The 23,278-nt window shown below is 55.4% G+C and overlaps 1 protein-coding gene across 1 annotated transcript in view; it reads left to right on the plus strand.

Annotated features, from left to right (window-relative positions):
• The window catches only part of JAKMIP3 (Janus kinase and microtubule interacting protein 3), a 67,577-nt gene that overhangs the window by 25,862 nt on the left and 18,437 nt on the right, over positions 1–23,278 (plus strand). Inside the window, 10 exon segments of the mRNA XM_087432989.1 lie at positions 8,961–9,176; positions 10,678–10,797; positions 11,366–11,512; positions 12,503–12,634; positions 14,020–14,055; positions 14,931–14,990; positions 17,747–17,875; positions 18,668–18,796; positions 19,731–19,814; positions 21,490–21,552. Of these exon segments, the coding sequence (XP_087289115.1) occupies positions 8,961–9,176; positions 10,678–10,797; positions 11,366–11,512; positions 12,503–12,634; positions 14,020–14,055; positions 14,931–14,990; positions 17,747–17,875; positions 18,668–18,796; positions 19,731–19,814; positions 21,490–21,552 (1,116 nt within the window).

Below are 23,278 nucleotides of genomic sequence, written 5' to 3' on the forward strand. Positions count from 1 at the left end.
CCTGAAATAAAATCTTTTTGGCATTCCTCTCTTACTCATAGATGTGATATCATCTCATTTCTCTGAGTATAAGAATTCTAGTTGGCTTTTTTTAAAAAGTTTTTTTGGTTCCTCTCATTGTCTGTGTTCATTCAGAGGCCTTTCTGGCTTTTTATTTGTTCTGGCTGCTGTCTCTCATGTTGGAGGGTTTCCTTGAGTGAACGGGGACCCTTCACATCCTGGCAGGGACCCCAACAGGAGGCCTGGTGTGTTGAGTGGGGGCTTTACTTTAAGATGAACTGAAGAAATGAAGCCACTTTATTGGGGACTTGTTCTTTTTATCTTTTTTTGTCTTTTCCAACCGAGGAATTCAAGTCAGCACACTAAAGCAAAAGAAAGAAATTAAAGACATCAGATTGGAAGGAAGAGTTAAAACTGTCTTTTTTGCCGGTGACATGACTTTGTATGTAGGAAACCCTAAGGAATTCCCAAAAAAGAACTATTAAATGATTTCAGCAAGGTTTCAGGATACAAATCAATATGCAAAAATCAGTCGTATTTTTCTGTACTAGCAACAGCAAACAATCCAAAATGAATTTTTTAAAAATTCCGCTCATAATGGCATAAAAATAGAATAAAATATTTAGGAATAAGTTTAACCAAAGATGTGCACGACTTGTACACTGGAAACTGCAAAACATGGCTGAGAGGAACTCAAGGTGAGCTAAGTAAATAGAGATTCCATGTTCACGGATTTAAAAACTCAATATCCTTTCGATGGCACTTCTCTCCAAGTTAACATCAAGGGCAAACACAATGCCTGTTAAAATCTTCACAGGCTTTTTTGCAGGCATGGAGGAGCTGATTCTAAAATTTACATAAAAATGCAAGCATCTTCCCCTATTCTGTGGGTTTTCTTTTTGCATTCTCAGTAGTATCATTTTGTGACCTAAATCTTTAAATTCTAAAGGAGTCTAACTTGTCAATCTTTTCCTTTAGAGTTGGTGCTTATTGTGTCTTGTTTAAGAAATCCTTTTATTCTGAAGCCATGAAGCTTTATCTTTTTAAAACTTTATGGTTTTGTCTTTCATGCATAGGTCCTTGCCCCACCTGGATTGTGCGTGCATGTGTGCATGCGTGCGTGTGTGTGCGCATGTGTGTGTGTTGTAAAGTAGAGGCCCAGTTATATTTTTTCCATATGAATACACAATTGTCCTAGCAGCCCTTACTAAAAAGACCATCTTTTCCCCCAATCCATGGTGCCACCTCTGTCATGTATTAAGTATTCTTATATGAGTGGGCTTTCTAATTTGCTCCATCGTCTGTCCCTCTAGCTTTATAATGTCTCCCCTTCTGGAGGGACAAGTCCTCCCAGTTTGTTCTTCTTCAAGAGTAACTTGACTCTTCTTGGCTCTTCAGACTTCCATATAAGCCTCAGAATCATTTTTCCTAAATAAAAAACTGTTGGAATTTTTATTGAGATTATAACTAAACTGTGAAAGGATATATTTTCACAGAGATTATAATCATGATTCTCATACAATATACAACGAATCCATGTCAAAAATTTTATTTAACTCATTAGTTAATGAGGAAACAAGTAAAAAGTTGCAACCAATTCAAATGAGGATTTGATCTAAAGAGGTTCATGTTGCCTACCTGGGAAAGATCATTTGCAATGCCACAATCAGAAATCATTTGTACGTCAGTGGACATGACATGTTTGCATTGCCAACCGTTTCCTCCAGGTAAACGTCTATCTCCACAATCGTAGGACAGCTTCGTCAAAGATGAAGGTGCACACCTCTGTGCGGTCAGACGGCCCTCAGAGGCTCCAGCATTCCTAGAAGAGGAGCCAGAAATCTTTTCTTGCTTCTTTCAAAGTTTTCTACAATTTTTCCTATAGAATTCGTAATCAGTTTGGGGAATCTCCTTAATTTATCATTTCAATGCTTGAAGACGTGAATGCCCGATTAGCAAGAAGATCAATACATCTCCTTTGAGACCCCCGCCCCAATAGTCCAAAACTCTGCATCTCATTCAAGCCCGATGGGGAGGGAATTGGCTGTGGGCTCCCATTCCACCCACTGCTTCACTCGCCCCTTCCGTGAGCTGTCTCTTTTGGAGACAGGTCCCACATGGCGGCTGGGAGGGGCTTTCTTCTGCTGGCCTTGCCCACAGCTGCCCCTGCTGGCATCATGGACACAGCTCCCCTCAGTCCACCTCAGCCACTGTTCCCAAAGCCCAACTGTATTATATAATATATATAATAATATTTTGTTTTTTGTGTGATTTAAATGAAATTGAAAGCCACAGTGACATGCTCAGCCCGGTGCCCTGCACACAGGAGGCACTCCGAGGGTTGGCTGCTATGGTAGAACCGGTTCAGGTCGCCCGCGAGTCCAGCAGCAGGCCCAAGGCTCTCTGCCCGGGGCCCTGTCTCCCTCGCGGCACAGCTCCAGTGGGGCCCTCTTAGCTGACAGAGGCCTCGGCATCTCGTAGATCTTCTCATTTAGGGCTCCAGCTGGTGGGAGAGCATCCCAGCCCCTAAACCCGACTGTGAAGTTAGCGACGACACCCCAGGCCCCGTGGTGCGGATGTGTCTGAAGTAAAACATAGCAGTGAGGCAGGCGGTGGGTGCTGCGAGCCTGGCTGGAGGGGAGGGTGTGACCAAGTGACGTCCCCGCCTGGGGGCTGGAGCGGAGCTCAGAGGCAGCTCTGGAGGAGGAGGGGATGGAAGTGGCCCAGAGAGGGGGTGGCCCTAGGGCAGGAGCAGAAGTGGAGGGTGGAGGAGTGCACTGGGGGCGGGTCTGAGAAAGGGCCTGGCCCGAGGAGAGGCTGGCGGGGCGCTGGGTAGAGGCAGCCCCCCACCCCAGTCGCAGTGCACAGCAAGTAGGGGGTCAGAGCCCCGGCCAGGCCCTTTGGTCCAGGGGCAGGACCGGTGAGGCGCTGCAGGCCAGAGGAAGGACGTGGGCCCAGGTCCCAGGACGGCCTGTCAGCACAGCTCTTGGTGCAGCGAGGCCGGAGATGCTGCCTGGGGAGACCAGCAAGGCCCTTCCCCGGGCGGGCGTCGAGGGTCCCTCAGGGCCCCCACAGAGAGACGCCCCTGCTCTTGCATCTGAGGACATTTGACAATCCTAGTCCCTTACGAATGTTAGGCAAAGAGGTTGCTGTTCCCCGGGCCCTAGCACCGCGCGTTCCGGTGTGTGGTGATGGCTGCCTGGGTCTGCGCCAAAGGGAGCGCTGGCCTGTGGGGGACGCCGCTTCCTCACGCGCCGCCCGGGAGTGGACTTAGAACCAGGGGGTGAACACAGGCCGCGGCCCCCGGGAGGCCGTGCATGAGCCAGTGGACAGACAGGCCGCAGCTGAGTGAGGGCCGGCCCAGCAGTCCTGCTGCAGCCCAGGCCCGAAGGTGGAGCTGTGGCCGTGGGCAGCCTGACCCCGGAGGCTGTGAGCATGCGGGGAGCGCTGTGCCTCCATGTCTCTGTAGAGAGTATTCCGCGTGTGGCTGGCACCCTGAGTGCGCTGCTTATGGCAAACCTGGAGCCTGAATTCCATGAGCCCTGTGGGGAGGACGGGAGCTCCAGGCTCATTGATAGGCCACGCTGGCCAGGGAGGAGGGAGGGAATGAATGGATTTCAACAAGTGGTGGCCACTTTGTGAAGAACACAACAACCCCCAAAGTGGCTCAAAGCTAGAGGCTCCCCCGCAGCAACTTGCTCAGACTCGCTGGCATCTTGGGGCCTGGCCACTGCCCACTTGCTCTGGCCCTTCCAACCCTTGTCGTCTGATGCCGGCCTGTTTGGGGTCTTCTGGAGTGTGGCTCACGGCGCCGAGGGGGAGGCTGTGGCTACCTGTGGCCATCTCAGAGAGCCCCGCAGGCAGCTGGGCCAGCCCTGATGTCGTGGGAGACTGAGGGGCCTTCCTGCAGAGCTGGAGCATGGGCAGGAGCAGAACAACCAGGCTCTGCCACCCAGAGCCAGGAGAAACTGTGGACAGTTAAGTCCCTGTCTTGACCCGAGGACCCTGGGTGCTGGCCAGAGGTGTGGCCCCCAGTGGGGGTGCAGAGGTCTCAAAGAGAAGCCACGTGGAGGAGAGACTAGGTGGGGAGGCAGGGGCCAGCAGGCACAACCCAGACAGAGCCAGAGCAGGGCTGGATGCAGAGTGGTCTGTGAGGCCGCTCCCTGGGGGCGGGAGAGACCACGTTATACGGGGTTCAGCAGTGCCCCACCTTGCCCCCGTCACAGTGGGAAGGACCTGAGGGGTCAGAGGTGCTTCTGCATCTGGACATGCATCAGGATGCCCTGGCGGGGGGCCCTTTCAGGAAGTAACTACAGGATCAGGACCTCCCTGGTGAGCCCCAGGCCATTGTTTTAGGGCCTCCAAGGACTCTGCTGCACAGCACCCCCAGATCTTACAGAATGGGAGCCTGGGCCTCGGAAGGCTCCAGAGGCGACTCCTCAGCTGTGTCATCCCACACAGCGTCCCTGGAGAAGCCAGGCCTCTGTGGTGGGGGGGTTCCTGGCCAACGGGCGGGGAGCAGGTGTGGCTCTAGGGCCTGGGAACAGCCTCATGGCACGTTCATGCACTGTTATTACTGGCTCTGAGAGGGGGGTCTGTCGTACACGCATCTACTGCACACTGAAGTGCATCCGCTGAAATACAAGCTCAGACTGTTATTAAAAATTCTATAAAACCAAAGAAGTACAGGCCAAAACCAATTCCAGCCTTCTCATAAAGCTCTGTGATATATATTGCACCCCTTCACCCAGTTGCCCAGACAGCTCGTTGAAGGGGAATCTAACAAGCCGTCCTTAAGGCCCATGGCGAGAAGCCTGAGGGAGTGAGGTGACGCCCCCGCGGGCCTGCAGGGGGGCCCGGCTTCAGGGAAGTGGCCCGCCCCGGGGGGCGGTCCTTACTCTCTGATGGAGACTTGCAGAGTCTGGGCATGAGTCTGTCTTCAGAAATGATGTTATTAAATATAGAGGCAGCTTTGTCACAGTCCCTGGCCCGTGGCTCCTGGGCAGTTCTTGGGTTTTGCTGAAGATCAGAGATGGGAATTGCAGCCAACCACAGCCGGACACCGCAAAGGCTTTGCCCGTGTGTTTGCTCTCTGGGGAGCAGTCCTCACTGGAGTAGGTGTGTGCTCACCTGCACCGTGCAAGGTGAGAGAGGTCCCACAGGTAAGACCCCACCCCCAGGAGTGACCTTGTCCCCTGGTTCCCTGCTGTGGTTCCCCACATGGGAGCTGCCACAGCTGTGAGTGGCCACACCGGGGAGGGCGATGGTGCCCGGGGTGAGCGTCGCAGGGTTACACGTTGTGGGGGGCCCTCAGCACTGTGGGGCAGTGGTTAGATCCTGTCGGTGTGCTTTGCAATCTGGAGTGCTTGTGACATGCAGGTTCCCAGACTCCACCTAGAAGTTCTAGCTCTGTGCATCTGGCTGAGCATGCTCTGTGTTTGGGGGTGAGTCAGGTGTGTGGGTCGTGTGGGGAGGACATCTCCTCTAAGCAAAGGCAATCTTCTGGGCCTCAGCATCCTCCCCCACGCCCCTTCCCTAGGGACCCGCCACTCCCAGGGCTTCCCTCAGGTTTCCATACACCCTCTGTAACTGGGAGTGATGGGGGAAGCCTGGGGGAGCTCATGGAATGAGGGGAGGCTGGAGGACCTCATGGAATGAGGAGGTGGGGGAGCTCATGGAATGAGGGGGTGGGGGATGGGAAAGCTCATGGAATGAGAGGGTGCTAGGGGAGCTCATGAATGAGGGGGTGCTGGGGAGCTCATGGAAGGAGGGGCTGGGGGAGCTCATGGAAGGAGGGGCTGGGGAGCTCATGGAAGGAGGGGTGCTGGGGGAGCTCATGGAATGAGGGGCTGGGGAGCTCATGAATGAGGGGTGCTGGGGAAGCTCATGGAAGGAGGGGTGAGGGAGCTCATGGAAGGAAGGGGTGCTGGGGGAGCTCATGGAAGGAGGGGTGGGGAGCTCATGGAAGGAGGTGCTGGGGGAGCTCATGGAAGGAGGGGGTGGGGGAGCTCATGGAAGGAGGGGGGTGCTGGGGGAGCTCATGGAAGGAGGGCGTGCTGGTGAAGCTCATGGAAGGAGGGGCTGGGGGATCTCATGGAAGGAGGGGCTGGGGGAGCTCATGAATGAGGGGGTCCTGGGGAGCTCATGTGGAAGCTAGCCGGCTCCAGTAAGGATTCTGTCTTACTCTTGGCACCCGGGGAAGCCCTTGGAGGGTTTTTAGACCACGGCAGTGCTGAGATCTGATTCTCGTTTTTTGAAGATGACTGTGGTTGTGAGGGGAGCAGGCTGTAGCTGGCACAGGAGTGGACACAGGGAGGCCAGTTGGAAGCCACTGCAGGGGTCCAGGTGAAGGAAGGTGGCTGTAGGGTGACCCCAGTTTCACCTTCGAAAGCCCCTGTCCTGGTCTCGGGAGGGCTGGTCACCCAGCATGGGTGTGGGTGTGGGGTGGGCAATGACATAAGACAGGGGACAGGGCTTGTCCCTGGGTGCTCTCTGCAGAGCTGCTCCCCGGGACCCCTCAGCCCCCTGGGAGGGATAGGGGGACCAGGGCAGTGGCTCAGAGCCTCGAGCCTTTGAGGTTCGCCACCAGACGCTGTGTTAATCCACCCTTGCAGGAAGGGAGTCACAGGCACAGGGGTGCAGCCCCCAGTCCCACACCGTCTGCCACTGCTTCCCCGGTCTGGCTGGGCATTGGCGCCATCCTGTTACCGGTATTTGAATATGGACCCCGAGTTGGAAACAGCCCCCTGTACGTGAGGAGGGGACCCCACATGTCCCCATGAAACAAGTTCTCCACCTCAGTTGAGCATCTGCGTCACGCATATGCACTTTCTCCTTCACAAACAGGCCTCTGTGTGTAAATGGGATTATAAAACACAGGAACGTGCCCTTGGCTGAGGACTCTCGGCATCTCAGGCACAATGGAAACACTGCACAAGAGACCGCAGCTCTAGGAGGACTCCCTTGGAGACACTGTCACTGAACTTAAAGTGATTTCCCATCTTCAAAAAACCAGATCCTAGGAGGCCGGCCTGGTGGTGTAGTGGTTAAGTTCGAGAGCTCCGCTTCAGCAGCCCCAGGTTCGCAGTTTCGGATCCCAGGCGCGGACCTGCGGACCGCTCATCAAGCCATGCTGTGGCAGACGTCCCACATATAAAGTAGAGGAAGATGGGGCACGGATGTTAGCTCAGGGCCAATCTTCCTCAGCAAAAAGAGGAGGATTGGCAACAGATGTTAGCTTAGGGCTAATCTTAGACACACACACACACACACACACACACACACACAAAATCAGATCCTGCCCCTCTGTGAAAACCACTTTCCTCACATTTCCTTTGTGGGCAGGTCATGAAGCTCCATGTCTGGGTGGGTCATCTAACGTGGCCGCATCCTAGGACACTTATGGGTGGCTTCCAAGGGAGGTCTGCTTTTTGGTCCAAACTGTCTGTCTAAGTAGCTGATTTAAGTGGGATCTGTATATAGAGACTCTTATCTTCTTGTTTCCTGATGAAAGAAAAGTGACGTTTCTGAAGTATGTGTGTGAGAGTGTAAATGTTGGGCCACAGAGTATAGCTGCTTATTAATATGAGTCTGTTTCCACTGGCCTCTTGGTTTTCACTGATTGGCTGTGTCGCCTCTTTCGTATTTCTGTGTGCTCCAGTAAACGGGAATTTAGCAATTAAGGGTTTCTTTTATTCTGTTCACTTCATCGCTAGCCCATGAATTCTGTGATTGGGGCTAATTAGACATCTCGTGTCTTTGTTTCCAAGCTGACTTCAGCAGATGGCAGATTTATTAGCTTATTTTAACCTTAAATAGCAAGTAAAGCAGGAAGATATCCTATCCCACTCTGTTGTTTGAAAATTTGTTTTAAACCGAGTCTTCTTGTAAATCTAACACTGTTTGTGATGACGCTCACAGCGCCTGAGTCTGTCTGTCTGAATGATGGGCAGCATTGGGGTCTGTTCTGCCATCCCCTCCAAGGGCAGCGGCCCCCCCTCTAGCCGAGGACGTGCGTGTGGCAGCCCGGAGCCCTGATGAGGGGTGCTGGGTGCTGGGAGGCAGGTGGCGGCTGTGTCGGGCAGGGCTCCTGGCAGCTGTCAGGAGGTTGGGCACTGTAGGGAGCGGGGGGAGGGAGCCCTCGCAGCCGCCAGCTGGACGGCATGCAGAGGCTGAGGTGGGTCAGACACACAGGGCACTCCTATCCTCCCCTCTGGAGCCTGCTTGTCCGGGGACCCCCCCCCAAACCTTAGCTGCCTGCAAACAGTTGGGCAGCACCCCCGCTTCCTATCCGCACCTTGGAGCCGAGCGAGAGGCGGGTGCAGAAGGACGAGAGTGTTAGCTCCCCACACACTGCCCAGCCCTTCCCAGGCCAGGCACCCCTTGGAGCGAAGAGAAAGAGGCTGCAGGGCTTTCGCCCCAGGCTTCTACTTCTCCAGGTTCACAGCCCGCCTGTTTTAGGATGAACCTTGCTCATCATGCCCTCCTGTTGACGGAGTTGGGGGAACTCGGGCAGTCCCCCTGTTCTGCCCAATGCACGGCAGGAGGCAGGAGCTGGAGGTGGCCTCTCTGGACCCTGCCAGACAACGCCAGCCCTGTGGCTGCCTAGGAGCTCCTGCAGGCCAGCGCTGGAGAGGGTGGTCCTGCCAGGCGCCCAGGAGGCTGGGCAGGGATGCACGGAGTCCCAGGACGGAGGCGTCAGCTGCACCAGCTGGTCTGAGCTGGCAGAGCAGAGGCCAGCCCTGCCAGGGAGTCACGCTGTGGTCCGGGGAGTGGGGCTCTTGGCTCTCGGTCCACGGCTGCTTGCTCTGCTTCCACTCTCAAAGCCCAGAGATGCTGGCGGGGCTGCTGCCGTGTGGACCCCCCTGATGCTTGTGTGCAAGTGTCCTCTGCCTGTTTCTATGGTAACTGCAGATCTGCACTCTGCCTGCGTGTGTGATTGTGTTCTGTTCTCCTTGTAGATGGAGGAGATAAAATTTAAAGACAGAGCAGTCTTCGTGCTGGAGAGAGAGTTAGGGGTTCAAGCCGGGCATGCTCAGAGACTGCAGCTCCAAAAAGAGGCTTTAGATGAGCAGCTGTCCCAGGTCAAAGAGGCTGATCGGCACCTGGGCAGCCCCAGACGGGAACTTCCTTATGCAAGCGGTGCAGGAGACGCCTCAGACCACTCGGGAAGCCCTGTAAGCACCTCCCCATGCTTCGCCCGGACACCCCAGTGTCACAGACAGACAGCGCTGCCCGCGGCTGTGTCGCCCCATGCAGGCAGCTCCCAGGGAGTCCCAAGCCCAGGTCCAGAACCAGAGCCCTCCGTCCCTGGGGACGCCGACCATGTCTGCAGCCCGCCAGCCAGACCCTGGACCCCTCGGCTTCTCAGGCTTGGCTGAGAGGGCGGACAGACTTGTCTTCTTCCTTCCTTGCTAACGTGGCATAATTCTGGCCTTCACTTGATCACCCTCCCGTGGACCCCCGAGGCTTCAGGCTTCCAGCTGGAGCCCACCTGCAGCTACCGGGCCCCCAGGTCACTAAGGGTCCCTGGTACTTGTTGGTAGTGGCTCCTGCCCTGGGCTGGTGGGAGATGAGTCTGTGCTGCCTCCATCTCCATGCACGGGCTTTGCCCTCCTGCCCGGGAGGGCCAGCTCCTGGCTCCCTGCTAGCCCGCATCTCCGGCTTTGACCTCACGCAGTGATTTCTGCCACTCACGTCACCAGTCACCCTCCCACTCACTTTTCGTGCAACCTGCTACTTTTCTGGTCCTCCTCAGGCTGCCGTGACAGTGCGGGGGCAGCCGAGAGCTGTACAGCTGTGACACCATCCATCTCCTCATTGCTGCTCCTCATTCAGAGCCCTCTGGAGTGGTTCTGGGAAATCCGGGAGGGGGTCTAAATTCCACGGACCCTCCATGCGGGTCCTTCTGGGTCTGCTCCCTGGCCTCTCCTGCACCTGCTGAATGAGGAACCGTTCCTCGGTCCTTCCTGGACACGTGTTTGTGTGCTTTGAGGATGCAACCGTGTCTGAGCTGAGCCAGCCCTAGGAGAGTGACATTTCAAGGATAGGAAATGACGTTTTTTAATCTTGTTATCAATGGCTTAACTGAATTAAAATCAGCTCCTGCTCTGGCACTCAATAGATTGCCTTCACTCCAGAGAGATTCTGAAACTGGATCAAAGTGTTTTCATTGATTTTTGAGTGAAGCTCCACTGGTTCCAAAAGTCACCTTTTAGAAACGCAATTTGAGGGAGCACACTTCTTGGGAAACCAATTTTGAAAGTCTTCAGTTGAATACTTTTCCTGTGCTCGTGTTATAACACTAGGAAGATGATGTCCCCGCCTGCAGCGCAGGGCAGCCCTTCCTGAAGGCTGCAGGCAGCAGGGCCCACAGGAGAACAGGGAGCTGGTTCCCTTATTGTCTTGGCGTCACCCACACTTGTGCCTGCCTTTGCACGCCCTCACCCTCCACATTTGCATACTTCTGGACATTCTGCTCCTTCCATTCTGTCCCCATTGTGCAGTTTGGGCAGCAGTCGCCTTCCCCTAGGAGGGTCCACACCCGCCCACCAGCCATTCGGAATTACTGGGGATCATGACACAGAAGTCCTTGGGTTTCCATAGTGTGTTTGGATTTGCAAAGGTTTTTTGTGTCTGTGTCTACGAACAGTTATTTGCAGTTGATTTTTGTTTTAGGAACAGCAGTTGGATGAAAAGGATGCTCGGCGCTTCCAACTTAAAATTGCAGAGTTAAGTGCAATCATCCGGAAACTTGAGGACCGAAATGCCTTGCTGTCGGAAGAAAGGAATGAGCTGGTGAGTGACAGGGGGGCAGAGGGGTGAGGGGGAATCTTCAGGATCCTATCGTTTTATGGCTACAGTGTGGGAGGAGCTGGGGGGCATCCATTTCTTGTAGAAAGGAGAAGTGATGGTGACAAGGGCCGGCCTTGCATCCAGCCCTCTTGGCTGTTTCCAATAAAACTTTATTAACAAAACCAGATGGGGGGCCAGATATGGGCCTCAGGCGCTAGTTGGCTGATCTCTGCTCCATATTACTGGGGCAAAAGTACCCCAGTTCTGCACATTTTCTGGGATGTGTGAGAACCTCACCCTTCGGTGGCGCAATCACCATTAGTCCTTATAGCCATTGAGATTTGCCAGTGACTTGTCCTGCAGGTGTGTGAGTTGCTCAGAGTGCCCCAAAGGGCCATGGACCAGGTGAGTTTACCGTGACACTTATTGGCAAAATGGAGCATTGGCCCCAGATGGCTGCCCTTTGCTGTGGCCGAAGCTTGTTCTGCTCAGTTTGCCAACTCTGTGTGGAGCTGTTGGTTCTCCGTGACACTTAGAAACATCATGCTGTGTAATTAATTTTGTCTTTCAGCTAAAACGTTTAAGAGAAGCTGAAAGTCAGTACAAGCCATTGCTGGACAAAAACAAGCGCCTTACTCGGAAAAATGAAGACCTGTCCCACACTTTACGTCGAATGGAAAACAAGTTAAAATTTGTCACCCAGGAGAACATAGAAATGGTAAGGGCCTGAGGGGTCCGGCGGGCCAGCAGGATGTGCCTGCACTGGTGTGTAGCCAACTTGTCACACCCAAGGTTTGATAATGAGATCTCCAGGCCAGGCTGTGGGGCTTTCGCCCAAGCCTCTGGTCTCACGTACGTTTGTGGGCATGGGAGCTGACACAGGCCTGCTCACTGAGGGAGAAGGCCTTAGGGGAGGGTCTGACATTTGAGGTCCCGGGGTCACAGGCGCCTGCCTCAGGGAGTGACAGTGTGGACGAAGGGTAACACTGCGTCTAAGAGGTCACTGAGCAAGTTACTGTGTCTCCCCTCCCCAGGCCTATTGCCCCATCTAACACCAGGGGCTTGGACCAGCCATCTTCCAACTCTGGGAATATTGGGCAGAAATAGTGAGAGCCCCAGGGATACCGGCAGTGGGGGGAAAGGAGTGAGCAGGCCAGGCATGGGGCATGGAGCGGGGAGTAGGGGAGGTTCCACTCCTGCTGCAGTCACAAGCAGAGTGTGGGGGATTAGCTACATGTTGTGTGTTCCTTCTGGCCCTGTGGGCCCTGGAGACTGTGAGCGAGAGTTTAGCCTGAGTAATTCAGCATGAAGTAGAGGAGGCAGTCAGGGGTGCCCTCAACACCCTTCTCTGCAGAAATCCCCATCTTTCCACACTCTGCATTTGGCAGAGGCGGTGGAGTGTGAAGTGGCATGAACAGCTTGCACAATCTCATCTTTGGGGTGCAGAGTTACCCCATGTGCACATAGTCCAGGCTGCACGGCCCTGCCCTGTTACAGGGATCAGCCAAGATACAGGCCTTGGCTTCCCTGGGGCTCTGCAGCCGGGCTGCTCCAAGGCCTGAGCAGAGAGGCTCCCTCACCCCATAGCTAAGGGGTGACCAGTGATTGCTCAGGCATCTGCAGATGTAGCAAGGGGACCCCCAGCTTCCCATCACCCAGTCGATCACCTCCCTCCACCCCTTGTAATGCACTCTGGCTGTTTCTTCAGAGACAGAGAGCGGGAATCATAAGGAGACCCAGTTCCTTGAATGATCTGGATCAGAGTCAAGATGAAAGAGAAGTCGACTTCCTGAAGCTGCAGATTGTGGAGCAGCAGAGCCTCATAGACGAGCTCTCCAAGGTGACGGGGCGACCTTCCCCGTTCTGGCTCTCTGCTGCCCCACAGGGGTTACACACTCGGCCCCTCACTCTTTGGCTCTGGGGGTGTGGCCAACGGGGAGCCCAGTGGGAGATGGAGGGGGGAGAACCTGCGTTTGTCTTCCTGGCCCCTCCCTGGGTTTCATCTTGGGCCGGGTCCCTCCACCCTGGTCGTGCTCGCCGAGGCCCTCCCCAAGACGCTCTGATTCCTGTCCTCATGCCTTTGGACCAGGGGTTTCAGGAGCAGCAATGCCACTGGGATTATTTCCTGGCCGCCGTAACAGAGCCCCCCCAGCTGGGGGCTTAAAACACTGCAGCTTCTCTTCTCACAGTCTGGAGGCCAGACTCTAAAATCAAGACGGTGGTGGGGCCGCACCCTCCCAAGGTGCTGGCGGCATGGCCGTTCTTTGTTACGGGGAAGCTACTGGTGGCCATGGGCCACGTGACTCCAGTCTCTGCCGGCTTCTCTGTGTCTCTCTGTGTCTCTCTCTTCTCTTCTCTTCTCTGGACACTTGTCCACCCTGGTCCAGGATGGTCTCCTCTCAAGATCCCTAACTTAATCATACCCACAAAGACCCAATTTCCAAATAAGCCCACAGTCCAGGTTCTGGGGATTAGGTTGTGGGCATATCTCTTCAGGGTCTCAACCAGCCGTCTACACTGCCTGATCTCTGTGGCATCCAGCACAGTTTTACAAATAGTCCTTCATCAAACGCTCCTCCAATCATCCTGATTTGGGGCGCCTTCTGCTTCTTGTTGGGATCCCGACTGACCCCACAGTCAGATCATTGCAGACTAGTGGCCTTGGTCATTCTGTGTCCTCCGGGGGCAGCAGAAGGGACGGCAGTGTCCCTCTCTGTCTCTGGTGACACACGGCCTGGAAGCACTGGCCTCTTGCTTCAATGACTGAAGTCGCCTCCAAAGTAACATGAGATGGGACGTGAAAATGCCCCTGCCCCGATGGGCTGTGGGCTGGGGTCTCCCGGCACAGCCTTCCGTGACCTCCCTGACCTCTTCTTCAATGACCCAGTGATCATCAGTCCCCACAATAATACGAATTTATGGGGGAATAGGAAAAGGAAGAAATATCGGTCGATTACAAATGCACATTATTTCTGAAAGGCAGGTGATTTTCCCAACCCTGAACTGAAGGTGCTTCTGCAGGTTCACGGTGCCCTCAGGGGGTCAGCTCAGGAAGGGAGGGAGGACCGTCAGGGCCAGGTAGGACCTCCCTCTCAGGCAGGGGCGAGAGCCACACTGTCTGCGGTCAGGAGGCGGCAGGGGTTTGGGGTGTGTGGCGGGGCGTTGGGGCTCCTGCGGAGCAAAGTCTGGGCTCTAATTCTCCCACATGCTGTCTTCTCTTCCTAGACCCTGGAAACCGCCGGCTACGTGAAGAGCGTGTTAGTAAGTACCGCTTGTACCCCTCTCCTGACACCCACCCCATTTTCCAGTGCATTATCCCTGAGACCTTTCCTGTGCCAGGGGTCCCTTCCGGACCAGATAGAGGCGGTGCCAGTACTCAGGGCGGATCTTGGTCTTGTGGCACCACCTGCCCAGAGGCTTTGCCGTGGTGACCCAGAGCACGCATCCATTAGAGTCAGACAGATGCCAGGGAACGTTGGCCTTTGGTGACGGCTGCAGGAGCAGCGCCCAGCTCTGCTCATCATTCCCTTTATTAAAGCCCGAGGGTCGGATGGCTCCCTCTCTGGGGCACTCACCCCCAGATAGGTTCCTCCCCCCTCCACACGGACTGGCGGTCTGGGCCTGGCTGGTTCACAATCATGGTCACGAAGATGCAGCATAGCTCCCTGGAGAGAAACGGTCATTGGTCTCCTTACATGTTTATGGAGGTCCGTCTCCACGTGTCTGTGCACGCCATTTCTGCGGACATCTGCTCAGAGAGTGTGCGGGAGGCTGGGCCATCGTCCCTCTCGAATTTCCGTTTCTGTGTGTGCCGCTCACATCCCCTGCTCCTTGCACGGGCCCCCAGCCACAGACCGTGAGGGAAGCTGGAGGATGAGGGAGCGTCATGAGCTCAGAGCCCCCTAAACGGGCGATCCCTCCCTTTATCCTGATCCCCAGCAGAAAAGATGAGCCATCCAGACCTTCGGAGTGAACTGCCCTGAGCGGGGCCTTACGTTCTGGTGTATTTATGATAATGTGGACAATACGCCAATCTTGACGTCCTCCTCTAAGTCCATTCAAAATGACAACAGAGAAAGATTAAACTGAGAGAGCTGTTCAACTACTTAAAAGATCTCTTCAACTGGTTTTTGCAGGAGCGTGATAAGCTTTTAAGATATCGGAAACAAAGAAAGAAAATGGCAAAACTCCCCAAGGTAAGCGGGAAAATGTTGACGTGTGTGTACAAAAAATGTGTATTTAAAAAAGCCACTTAATCAGATTGACTCTCTTTATTTGGAGGTGAAAAGAAGATAATTTTATTATTTCTAAAAATTGTTACTGTGAAGTAACCAAAACAGGACCAAAGTAAATATTCTGTTTATAATTTTAAATTTAAAAATTCAACCTTATTTCTTTTAAATTTCTAAGAGAAGATATGAATTCATGACAATAATAAGGAGGAGGAGTTAGCCATGGGACACTGGCCTTCCTACTGCCCTGCAGAGGAGTTTGAATTCCCAGGTCTGCCTGGGACACATGGCCCTGAGGATGGGCCATGCCCATCCTGTGCCCACGGGGGCCCGCCTCACCGTCACAGGGTCCCCGGCCACAGCTGCAGGCTGCAGCACGTGTATCTACAGGCCCCACACAGGTTCCTCCAGGGCTGATCTCTGCCCCTAGGGAATTTGAAGACCTGGGTTAGTTTCTCTGCAGTACAATCCTTTTTGATAAATCTATGTTTTACAATAAAGAAGATTTAGAAGACATTCCCAAAGGACCTAACTTGTGTCCTGCTTTATGCAAAATGTGTGTTATGTATTTTTTTGTTTAATTTTTGAACAATCAACAATGTTGCTCATACAAACTGTTAGATATTCCTTAGGTGCAAATCCTGGCTTGTCTGGCCCTTAGAAAGCCCTGTAGGAGGAGAGAGAGGGTGTCAGGGCCTCTCTCCTCAGGGTTATTTCAGGGTATTTGGAGATTCCTGTCTGTGATTGTCACACTGTGGCGGCTGCTTGTTGCTGTGATGCTGAAAGCTATGCCACAAGTATTTCAAATACCAGCAGGGTCACCCCTGGACAGCTGTCAGCAGAGCTTCCAGACTAAGACAGACTAGGAAGAAGGACCTGGCCACCCACTTCTGAAAAAATTGGCCATGAAAACCCTGTGAACAGCAGCAGAGCATTGTCTGATAGAGCTCTGGAAGGGGAGAGGATGGCGCAAGAAGACCAGGCAGGGTTCTGCTCTGCTGTCCACAGGGTTGCTAGGAGTTGGAATCGACTCGACAGCACTAACAACAAATTTAGAGATTATCTGGAGGCCCGGGAGCCTGACAGCACAGTTCTAGTGGAATGGAATGGCTGGAGGAGGCCCACCCTCTCCACTTGGGCCCCCCACTGTCCCGGCGCTTTCGTGAAATGGGAGGAGGGAGAAGCCAGCCAGTCAGGAGCCATCAATGAGCAAAACGGGCTTGGGGGCCGAAGATGGGAGGTCGGTTTGTGAAGGCCTGGAGCATCGGCCGCAGTGACTCCAGCCTCAGAGGCCGGTGAGCTTCCGTGAGCTGGAACACGAAGGGGCCCGATGGGGCTTCAGCAGGCTCGTTCTCGTGGCTTCAGCAAGAGGAGGACCTAGGCGGCTACTGCGGCCATCTGGGCCAGGAGTTAGGGAGAGTGTGTCAGGGAGCTGGACAGGAGGGGTGTCGATAGAGTGGGTGACAGACACGGGGGGAGGAGGAAGTGAAGGAGGCCAGGCCGGCTGACGTGACTGAGGCTGGATAATCACAGACCAGAGGGGCCGACAGGAGGGCTGGGGTTTAATAAAGCACGTTTGTGCTTGTTCAGTTTGCCCATTTTCTGGACATTTCAGTGGAGAAGTCTGGAAAAGGGTTAGAGGTACAGGGGAAGCTTTTCTGGGAGAGGCCAGGGCTCCACTCAGCAGGCGGTCAGCACCCTGGGGCCTCTCTGCTCAGGTGGGGGCCGTCATGGGGAGAAACGGAGGCTGGAGGACACAGGATGTCTGGGGACGGGTCAGAGGAGGTGGCCTTGGTCCCCTCTACACTGCACCAGGGGCGTGTAGGACCAGAACCACCGACTGGTTTGTGGGGCAGCAGGTGGTCGCAGGGGCCCCCGGGAGGAGCTTACTGGAAGGTCCCAGCACAGGAACCAGCAGGGAGACCTGGAGCCAGATTCACGGAGTCACCAAGGAAAGAAGGGACCTTGAGTGTGACTGAGAGAAGATGGTGGGCTTGGATTTTGTAATATTTCTAAAACAAGATGAGGAAACCTTTTTTGGAAGGTGGGGAGATGAGGGGAGCAGTGGGGAAGGGGTGGGGGTGCTCAGGGGAGAGGGGCCTGCGGGAAGGGGAGCCCAGACTCGCCGAAGACAGAGGTGAGCCGTGGGGGCATCCGCTAGGCAGGGCCTCTCAAACCAGCTGGAGAAGGACCTGTTTTTGCTTTTGTTTTTATTTTTATTCCAACCTTTCAAGGACTGATCCTTTTTAAAACACAACAAAAATGGATTCTAGAAAAGTAATCACGTGCTACGCGTTAAGACCAGTGCTCATGTTGATCCTGTGTCATGTCACCGTGCACAGTGGCAGATGTTGAGTACCACTGCCCCGGGGAACCACAGAGAGTGTCCCCCACGGAAGGGCCTCTTTCCCCACCGGGGGTTATCTGCCTCCCTGCAGACCTCCAGGCCCGCTTCGCACTCCACCCTCCCTCCACCAGCCCCTGCTTCCAGAACAACCATGATGGCGGCTCCCTTGGCCTGAGGTTGGGCAGCCCTGAGCGGCCCCCAAGGGGACAGTCGAGGATGAAGACTAGAGTGCGCTGGGGGTGCGGCCATGCAGCCGGCCCTATAGCTGGGCAGCAAAGGAGGAGGCAGGAGAAGGCCCAGAGGCCCCAAGGGAGCTGGTGGCTCTGCTGGCGGGGTCTGGGTTTGCACTAACATGGTTCCTTTTGGTCAGAAGCCGGTTGTTGTGGAGACCTTCTTTGGATATGATGAAGAGGCTTCCCTGGAATCTGACGGTTCTTCCATCTCTTACCAAACGGACAGGACAGACCAGACCCCGTGCACCCCAGAGGATGACCTGGAGGAGGTACCTTCTGCAGCGGCTTCTGGACAGTCCTGGGCGGGCGGGGCAGGGGGGCAGGCAGATCGGGGTCGGCACCCTGCTCCCTGGAGGCCTGCTCCCTGGCGAGGTGGGCTAAGTGACCCTCAGTGGCTGTGCCCCCCAATAGTCCTCAATTTTGCACAGTGAGAGACACTCCTCATTGCTGGCTGCCTGGTGGCCTGTGCCCCCCTTCCTTCAAATGCATGCCCGTCATTGTGCCAGTGCCCCCTCTGCAGAATGGCACAGAGAGCCCCCACCCTCTCAAAAGGCTGCAGCGGTGGGGGGGGGTCTGAACCACCCAGTAGTGGGGATCGGCACCAACGCCAAGGACTCATGCTTATCACTCCTGGACACGGCCACCCTCCCATGCCAGACCTGTGGCTTGTTCTCCTCTGTCCAGTGGGGCCCTCAGAAGGCAGCAGCAGCTGCCTGCCTTCTCCCTGGGGCAGCAGGCGTGATTGCAGCCAGAAGGAGGCAGGAAGGGAGCCTGTAATGTGAGGCGGGCAGGGAGGAGACGCACTCCTGGGGGGCGTCAAGCCTTTAACAGTGCCCAGCTCTCCTCCTCTGACCCTTCTGGGCAGAGCAGCCTCAGGCTAGCCTGGTTAGGAACAGAGGGTCCCAGGTCAGGGCAGCTTGGCTGGCAGGTGGGAGCCCAGCTGAGCCCCCGGCCCTGGCCCCCGGCCTGCGAGGTCTTTCACCCTGGGGGCTCAGGGCTCCCCTCCCCAGGTCCCCAGGTGGAGGCCCGGGCTCTAATGCTGTGTCTTGTGTGCTCTCCAGGGCGTGGCCAAGGAGGAGACGGAGCTGAGGTTCCGGCAGCTGACCATGGAGTACCAGGCCCTGCAGCGAGCCTACGCCTTGCTGCAGGAGCAGGTCGGAGGGACGCTGGACGCAGAGCGAGAAGTTAAGGTCTAACTGACTTCTACTCCACGACGTTCCCGGCTCCTGCTGGGCTCCTCCCCGCTTGACCCCTGGCCTTGGCAGGGACACACGCATCGCTTCACCTACGGGCCGGGCCCTCCCCTCCCGTGGTTATTGTTGGGCTGTAATGCTCACCGAGGCAATTAAGATCCAATGTTTGGGAAGCAGCGCTAGGCTGGGACCCAGGGCCAGGGCGGGGTGCCTGCCCTCCCCAAGTTGAGGGACCCTCAGACCCTGTGCCCAACCGGCCCCAAACCTCTCGTCCATTTGCCCTGGCAGCTGTTCATAGGGGAGCTGGAGCTCCCATTGGGATAGAGTGCCCTGTGGCTTGGACCTCACAACAGCAAATTAACTCAAAGGAGGGCCGCGCGGACCCCCAGGAAGCCCAGGTGGTGCTCGTGGGGACTTTCACGCATCAGGGCACTGAGGGCTGGTCTCCTAAACAAGGGACAGGCTCCCGGGGAAGTAGTTAAGTGAAAGCAAAATTTGGAAAAGGAAGGGAAGCCAGGGCCAGCAGAGGGGCAGGTGCCATCTCAGAGTCTGTGCTGGGCAGACCGCTCAGCAAGCCCGTCTGTGCGTGTCATCGTCATTGTCCTCCAGGAGACTGAAACAAAGCCTTGTGGCCAGCACCCAACAGGCCTTAATCGTCCTCATGGGCTGTTTCATCCTGTAAACAAGGGTTTTCCCTAGTAATCCCTCAAAATTAATCTATACATCATCCCCTGTAATCCCAGTGATGTCGCTGGCTTCAAGTAAGGCTTCAAGATCTCCCTTTCTTACAGAGCGTTCCTTCCAAAGGAGTGAGCAGCCTTTTCTCCATTAGCTGAACCGAAGGGCACATAGTCCTCTGAAAGTCTCCGTCTGTGTGGGCGTGTCCTGGCTTTTAGAGAAAATTTGATGTATTTCTCCTCCCATCCTACAGACCCGTGAGCAGCTACAAGCAGAAGTGCAGCGGGCGCAGACGCGGATAGAAGACCTTGAGAAGGCGCTGGCCGAGCAGGGGCAGGTGAGTGTGCGGGCCCGGGGTCCCCAGGAAGCTAGAGTGGTGGCCTGGGCCCTCCAGCCACACGGGGAGGGTGCCAGGGAGGCCGCGGCCCCCGGGCTGCAGAGTCTCCCCCTTGATGAGGGTGGCGGTCTGTGGACATGGACAAGGGCAAGATGATTTGGTTGCAGGCTGAAGGTTGGCAACTCAACACACTTTACTGTATCACATCTCAATAAAACATTTGAAAACTGGAAGGAATGTGCTAAAGAAATTCCACAGAAGCCTTGAATGAGGCAGGAATCACCTGACCATCAGTATGTGGCCTCTCTGGACTCGATCTGGGGAGGTCCTTTTCATCCTCTTACCTCAGGGCCAGGATTTCAGGTCCCTGGGGTTAGTCGGTCACTCCTCTTACCTCCTACAACCACCAACACCTCTGGGTTCTTCAAACCTCAGGGGGAGAGGAATCCGTCCATGATGGCCACGAGGCCTGAGCACCCCCCACTGACCCATTGGACAGCACAGCTCCAGGTGGACCCAAGACGAGGCTGGAGGACATCCTCGTGGAGTTGGGAGGGTCCGCATGGGAAAGCGCAAGCCCAGTGCAGACCCACAGCGGTCCTGAATGTGTTAACTGCCGGGTGGACGGCTGGACGGACAGACAAGAGAATGACCTGGAGGACTGCCTGGCCACGTCGCCGCATCCCTCACCCAAGAGCGTAAGGCCCAGAACTCAGTCTGTGGCACCTGGAGCTGTTTACCTGAAACATGCAGGATGGGCCTGCGCCCCTCCACAGCCGTGCGTCTCCCCTGGGCTGCCGCGCACTCGGGCCTGCAGGATGGCGCTCCGGAGCTGCGCTGTGCGCGTCTCCGTGGACCCTGGACTGGAGAGTGAAGTTCCCCCTCTAAAGCCGCTGTCTTGTGGTCTGTGCTGGAGAAGGAGCCGTCAAGGGTGGTTGAGGGACTAGTAGGAGGAGGAAGCTGCTTCCTTCGTTGGCAGAGATGAGTCTTTCAAAATGGAAAAGATCTTCGCAGATGATTTTGCTGAGAAGGAATTTGGAAACATGTTCAGTGTCTGAGGCAACCAGCCTCTCCCTGATGCCTTGCTTTGTGACAAAATGCTGCTGGCAGAGGGAACACTAGGCCTTCAAGACAGAAGGGGGTGCACGAAGACGCTGGACTGCCACCAAGCTCTGACCTTGAGTAGGGCCAGCGGGGCGTCCACACGTGTGGCACAGCAGAGCACAAAGCCTGCCTCCGTCCATGTGTCCTGAGTGTGACATGGACAGGAGCCCCACCTTGAATAAACTCCTCACCCCACCTGCCCGAGACCCGTTGGTCTCACTAGCTCTGTGTCAGAGTCCCCTGGACCTGTGACGTCCACACAGGACTGTGTCATCGGACACCCGGCCTGGGCTAACATGAGCCCGGGGTGCTGTCTGCATGGCGACATGTGGGGTCTGCAGAAGCAGGGCTGCCTCCACCTGCTCTGTATCCAGCTCCCTCCAAGAAAATGGGGGAAATCACAGGTTTTCATTAGCTGTGTGACATAAGCCGTCATTCGGTGGTAACTTCAGAAGCTGGGGGTTGAGTTCTTTCGTCAAACCCTCTGTTCTGCTGAATCGTGATTTAAACGCTGGCTTTACGATGTTTTCCTGCAGTGTACTTATTTCTCCATTTCAATTCCATTTTCAAGGATATGAAGTGGATTGAAGAGAAGCAAGCACTGTATCGGAGAAACCAAGAGCTCGTCGAGAAGGTAGGCCCTGAGCCTGTCGGAGCGTTGGGCTGCTTCCCCGAGAAAAGCAGGAATTCCTCTGCACTCACGGAAGTGTGCGGATCCCCACAGTGCTGGACAGGGTGGACTCGGGCAGAGGTTCCCCGATGGCCCCTCTCTGGGCCTTCTGTGGTCCTCGCTCCTGTGGGGGTGCCCCTCTCTGCCTCCTGGAGACAAGGCGGCCCTGGGGCCAGGCGAGCCCTGTGTCTATAGCAGCTTCCCAGTCCATGTTTGGTTGTGCTGCTGGGTTCTGTGGTTGGTGATGGTTAGAAAAACTTTGTGCAAGAGTTGCCCTTTTGAAACTACTGGAATCATACCAACCGGAAACTTCGTTGGGCCAGGGAACTCTCCTCCTAACCGTGTTTGTTTTAAAGCCAGCGAGTCCGCAGGGAGGAGCACCTGTGAGAGTCCACAGGAGCCTGGGCTCTAGTTTCTATCACCACGCAGCAACAGTGAGTGCGTGTCTGACTTGACCACAGCTTCCCCTGGCAGTGGCCCCGTGGGCTCTGGCCTCTGGATAACAGGAGGTCCCAAAATGCTCTCGTCCCTGTCACCCCACCCCCAGGCTGGGCTCTGTTGGCGGGAAGGTTTTATCTGATATAAGGTGGGTCAGAAAACACAGTACTCAGCTGGGCTGTTCTCCTGCCTGGAGCCACCAGGCCTTCCCTTTTCCTGAGAGGTGAGTCGTCCCTTCTAGGGCATCTCCCTCCACGTCACGACCCCCCAGTCCAGCTGGATCTCTGGGCTAGGTAGAAGGAGGGGCTCGCAGCACTGAGGGCCGCAGACTGTGGACAGTTGGTCACATCAGGTCTGGGCAGTTCAGGACAAGCCTGTGTGGGAGCCCTGCTTGGAGCAGGTCACATGGAATGAGGCAGGAGGTGGCGGTGGCTCCGTGTCCAGAGGCAGAGAAGCCCCCGGGGCCTCACAGCTCACTCGGCGGCCAGTCATCGCGGTGCATGGTAAGGGTGCTCCTCGCCACCCTTCCCGCCATCAGGTGGGCTTGTCCGCTGGCAGAAGAGGCAGCGCCTTCCGTGGCAGGCACAGCCCCTCCAGAGGAGAGCCAGGCTAGCTGCGAGCTCATGAGCCTGAGGCCCACCATCATGACAGCGCATCACACAGACCAGCAGCCTCCAAACCAAGCCCACAGGCCAAAGGCCAGTCATGCCCCACCCGAAGCCGTGAGTCCCACACCGGGCTGTGCCCTGGGTGCCGTTCATGTGTGAATGGTGAGTGACACCTACATGCTTCCTGTGGATCCTGCACACATATCGTGAATCAGGACAGCTCTTTCTGTGCCCACTTGCACACGTAAACACTCGTGTGCACATGAACGCTGGGTGTACATATAAATGCTCTCATGCACTCTTACATGCACTCACGCACATGTGAATGCTCATGTGCACACAAATGCTTGTGTGCACACATAAATGTTCACATGCACACTTAAAAGCTTGTGTGTACTAAATGCTTTTGCACACACTTCAACACTCCTACAGACACATAAATACTTGCATGTACGCTTAAACACATGCACACTTAAATGTTCACTAGCACACATGAACACTTGTGTGTACACATCAACACTGGTGTGCAGGCTTATGCTCTCGTGAGCATACTTGAACACTTGGCATGCACACTTAAATGCTTACCTGTGCATGTGACACTCATGTACACACAAACACTCATGTGCACATATAAACACTTGTGT

Source organism: Ceratotherium simum, chromosome 6 (assembly GCF_057802395.1).
Source record: "Ceratotherium simum simum isolate JZ-2026a chromosome 6, ASM5780239v1, whole genome shotgun sequence".
Taxonomy (NCBI): Eukaryota; Metazoa; Chordata; class Mammalia; order Perissodactyla; family Rhinocerotidae; genus Ceratotherium; species Ceratotherium simum.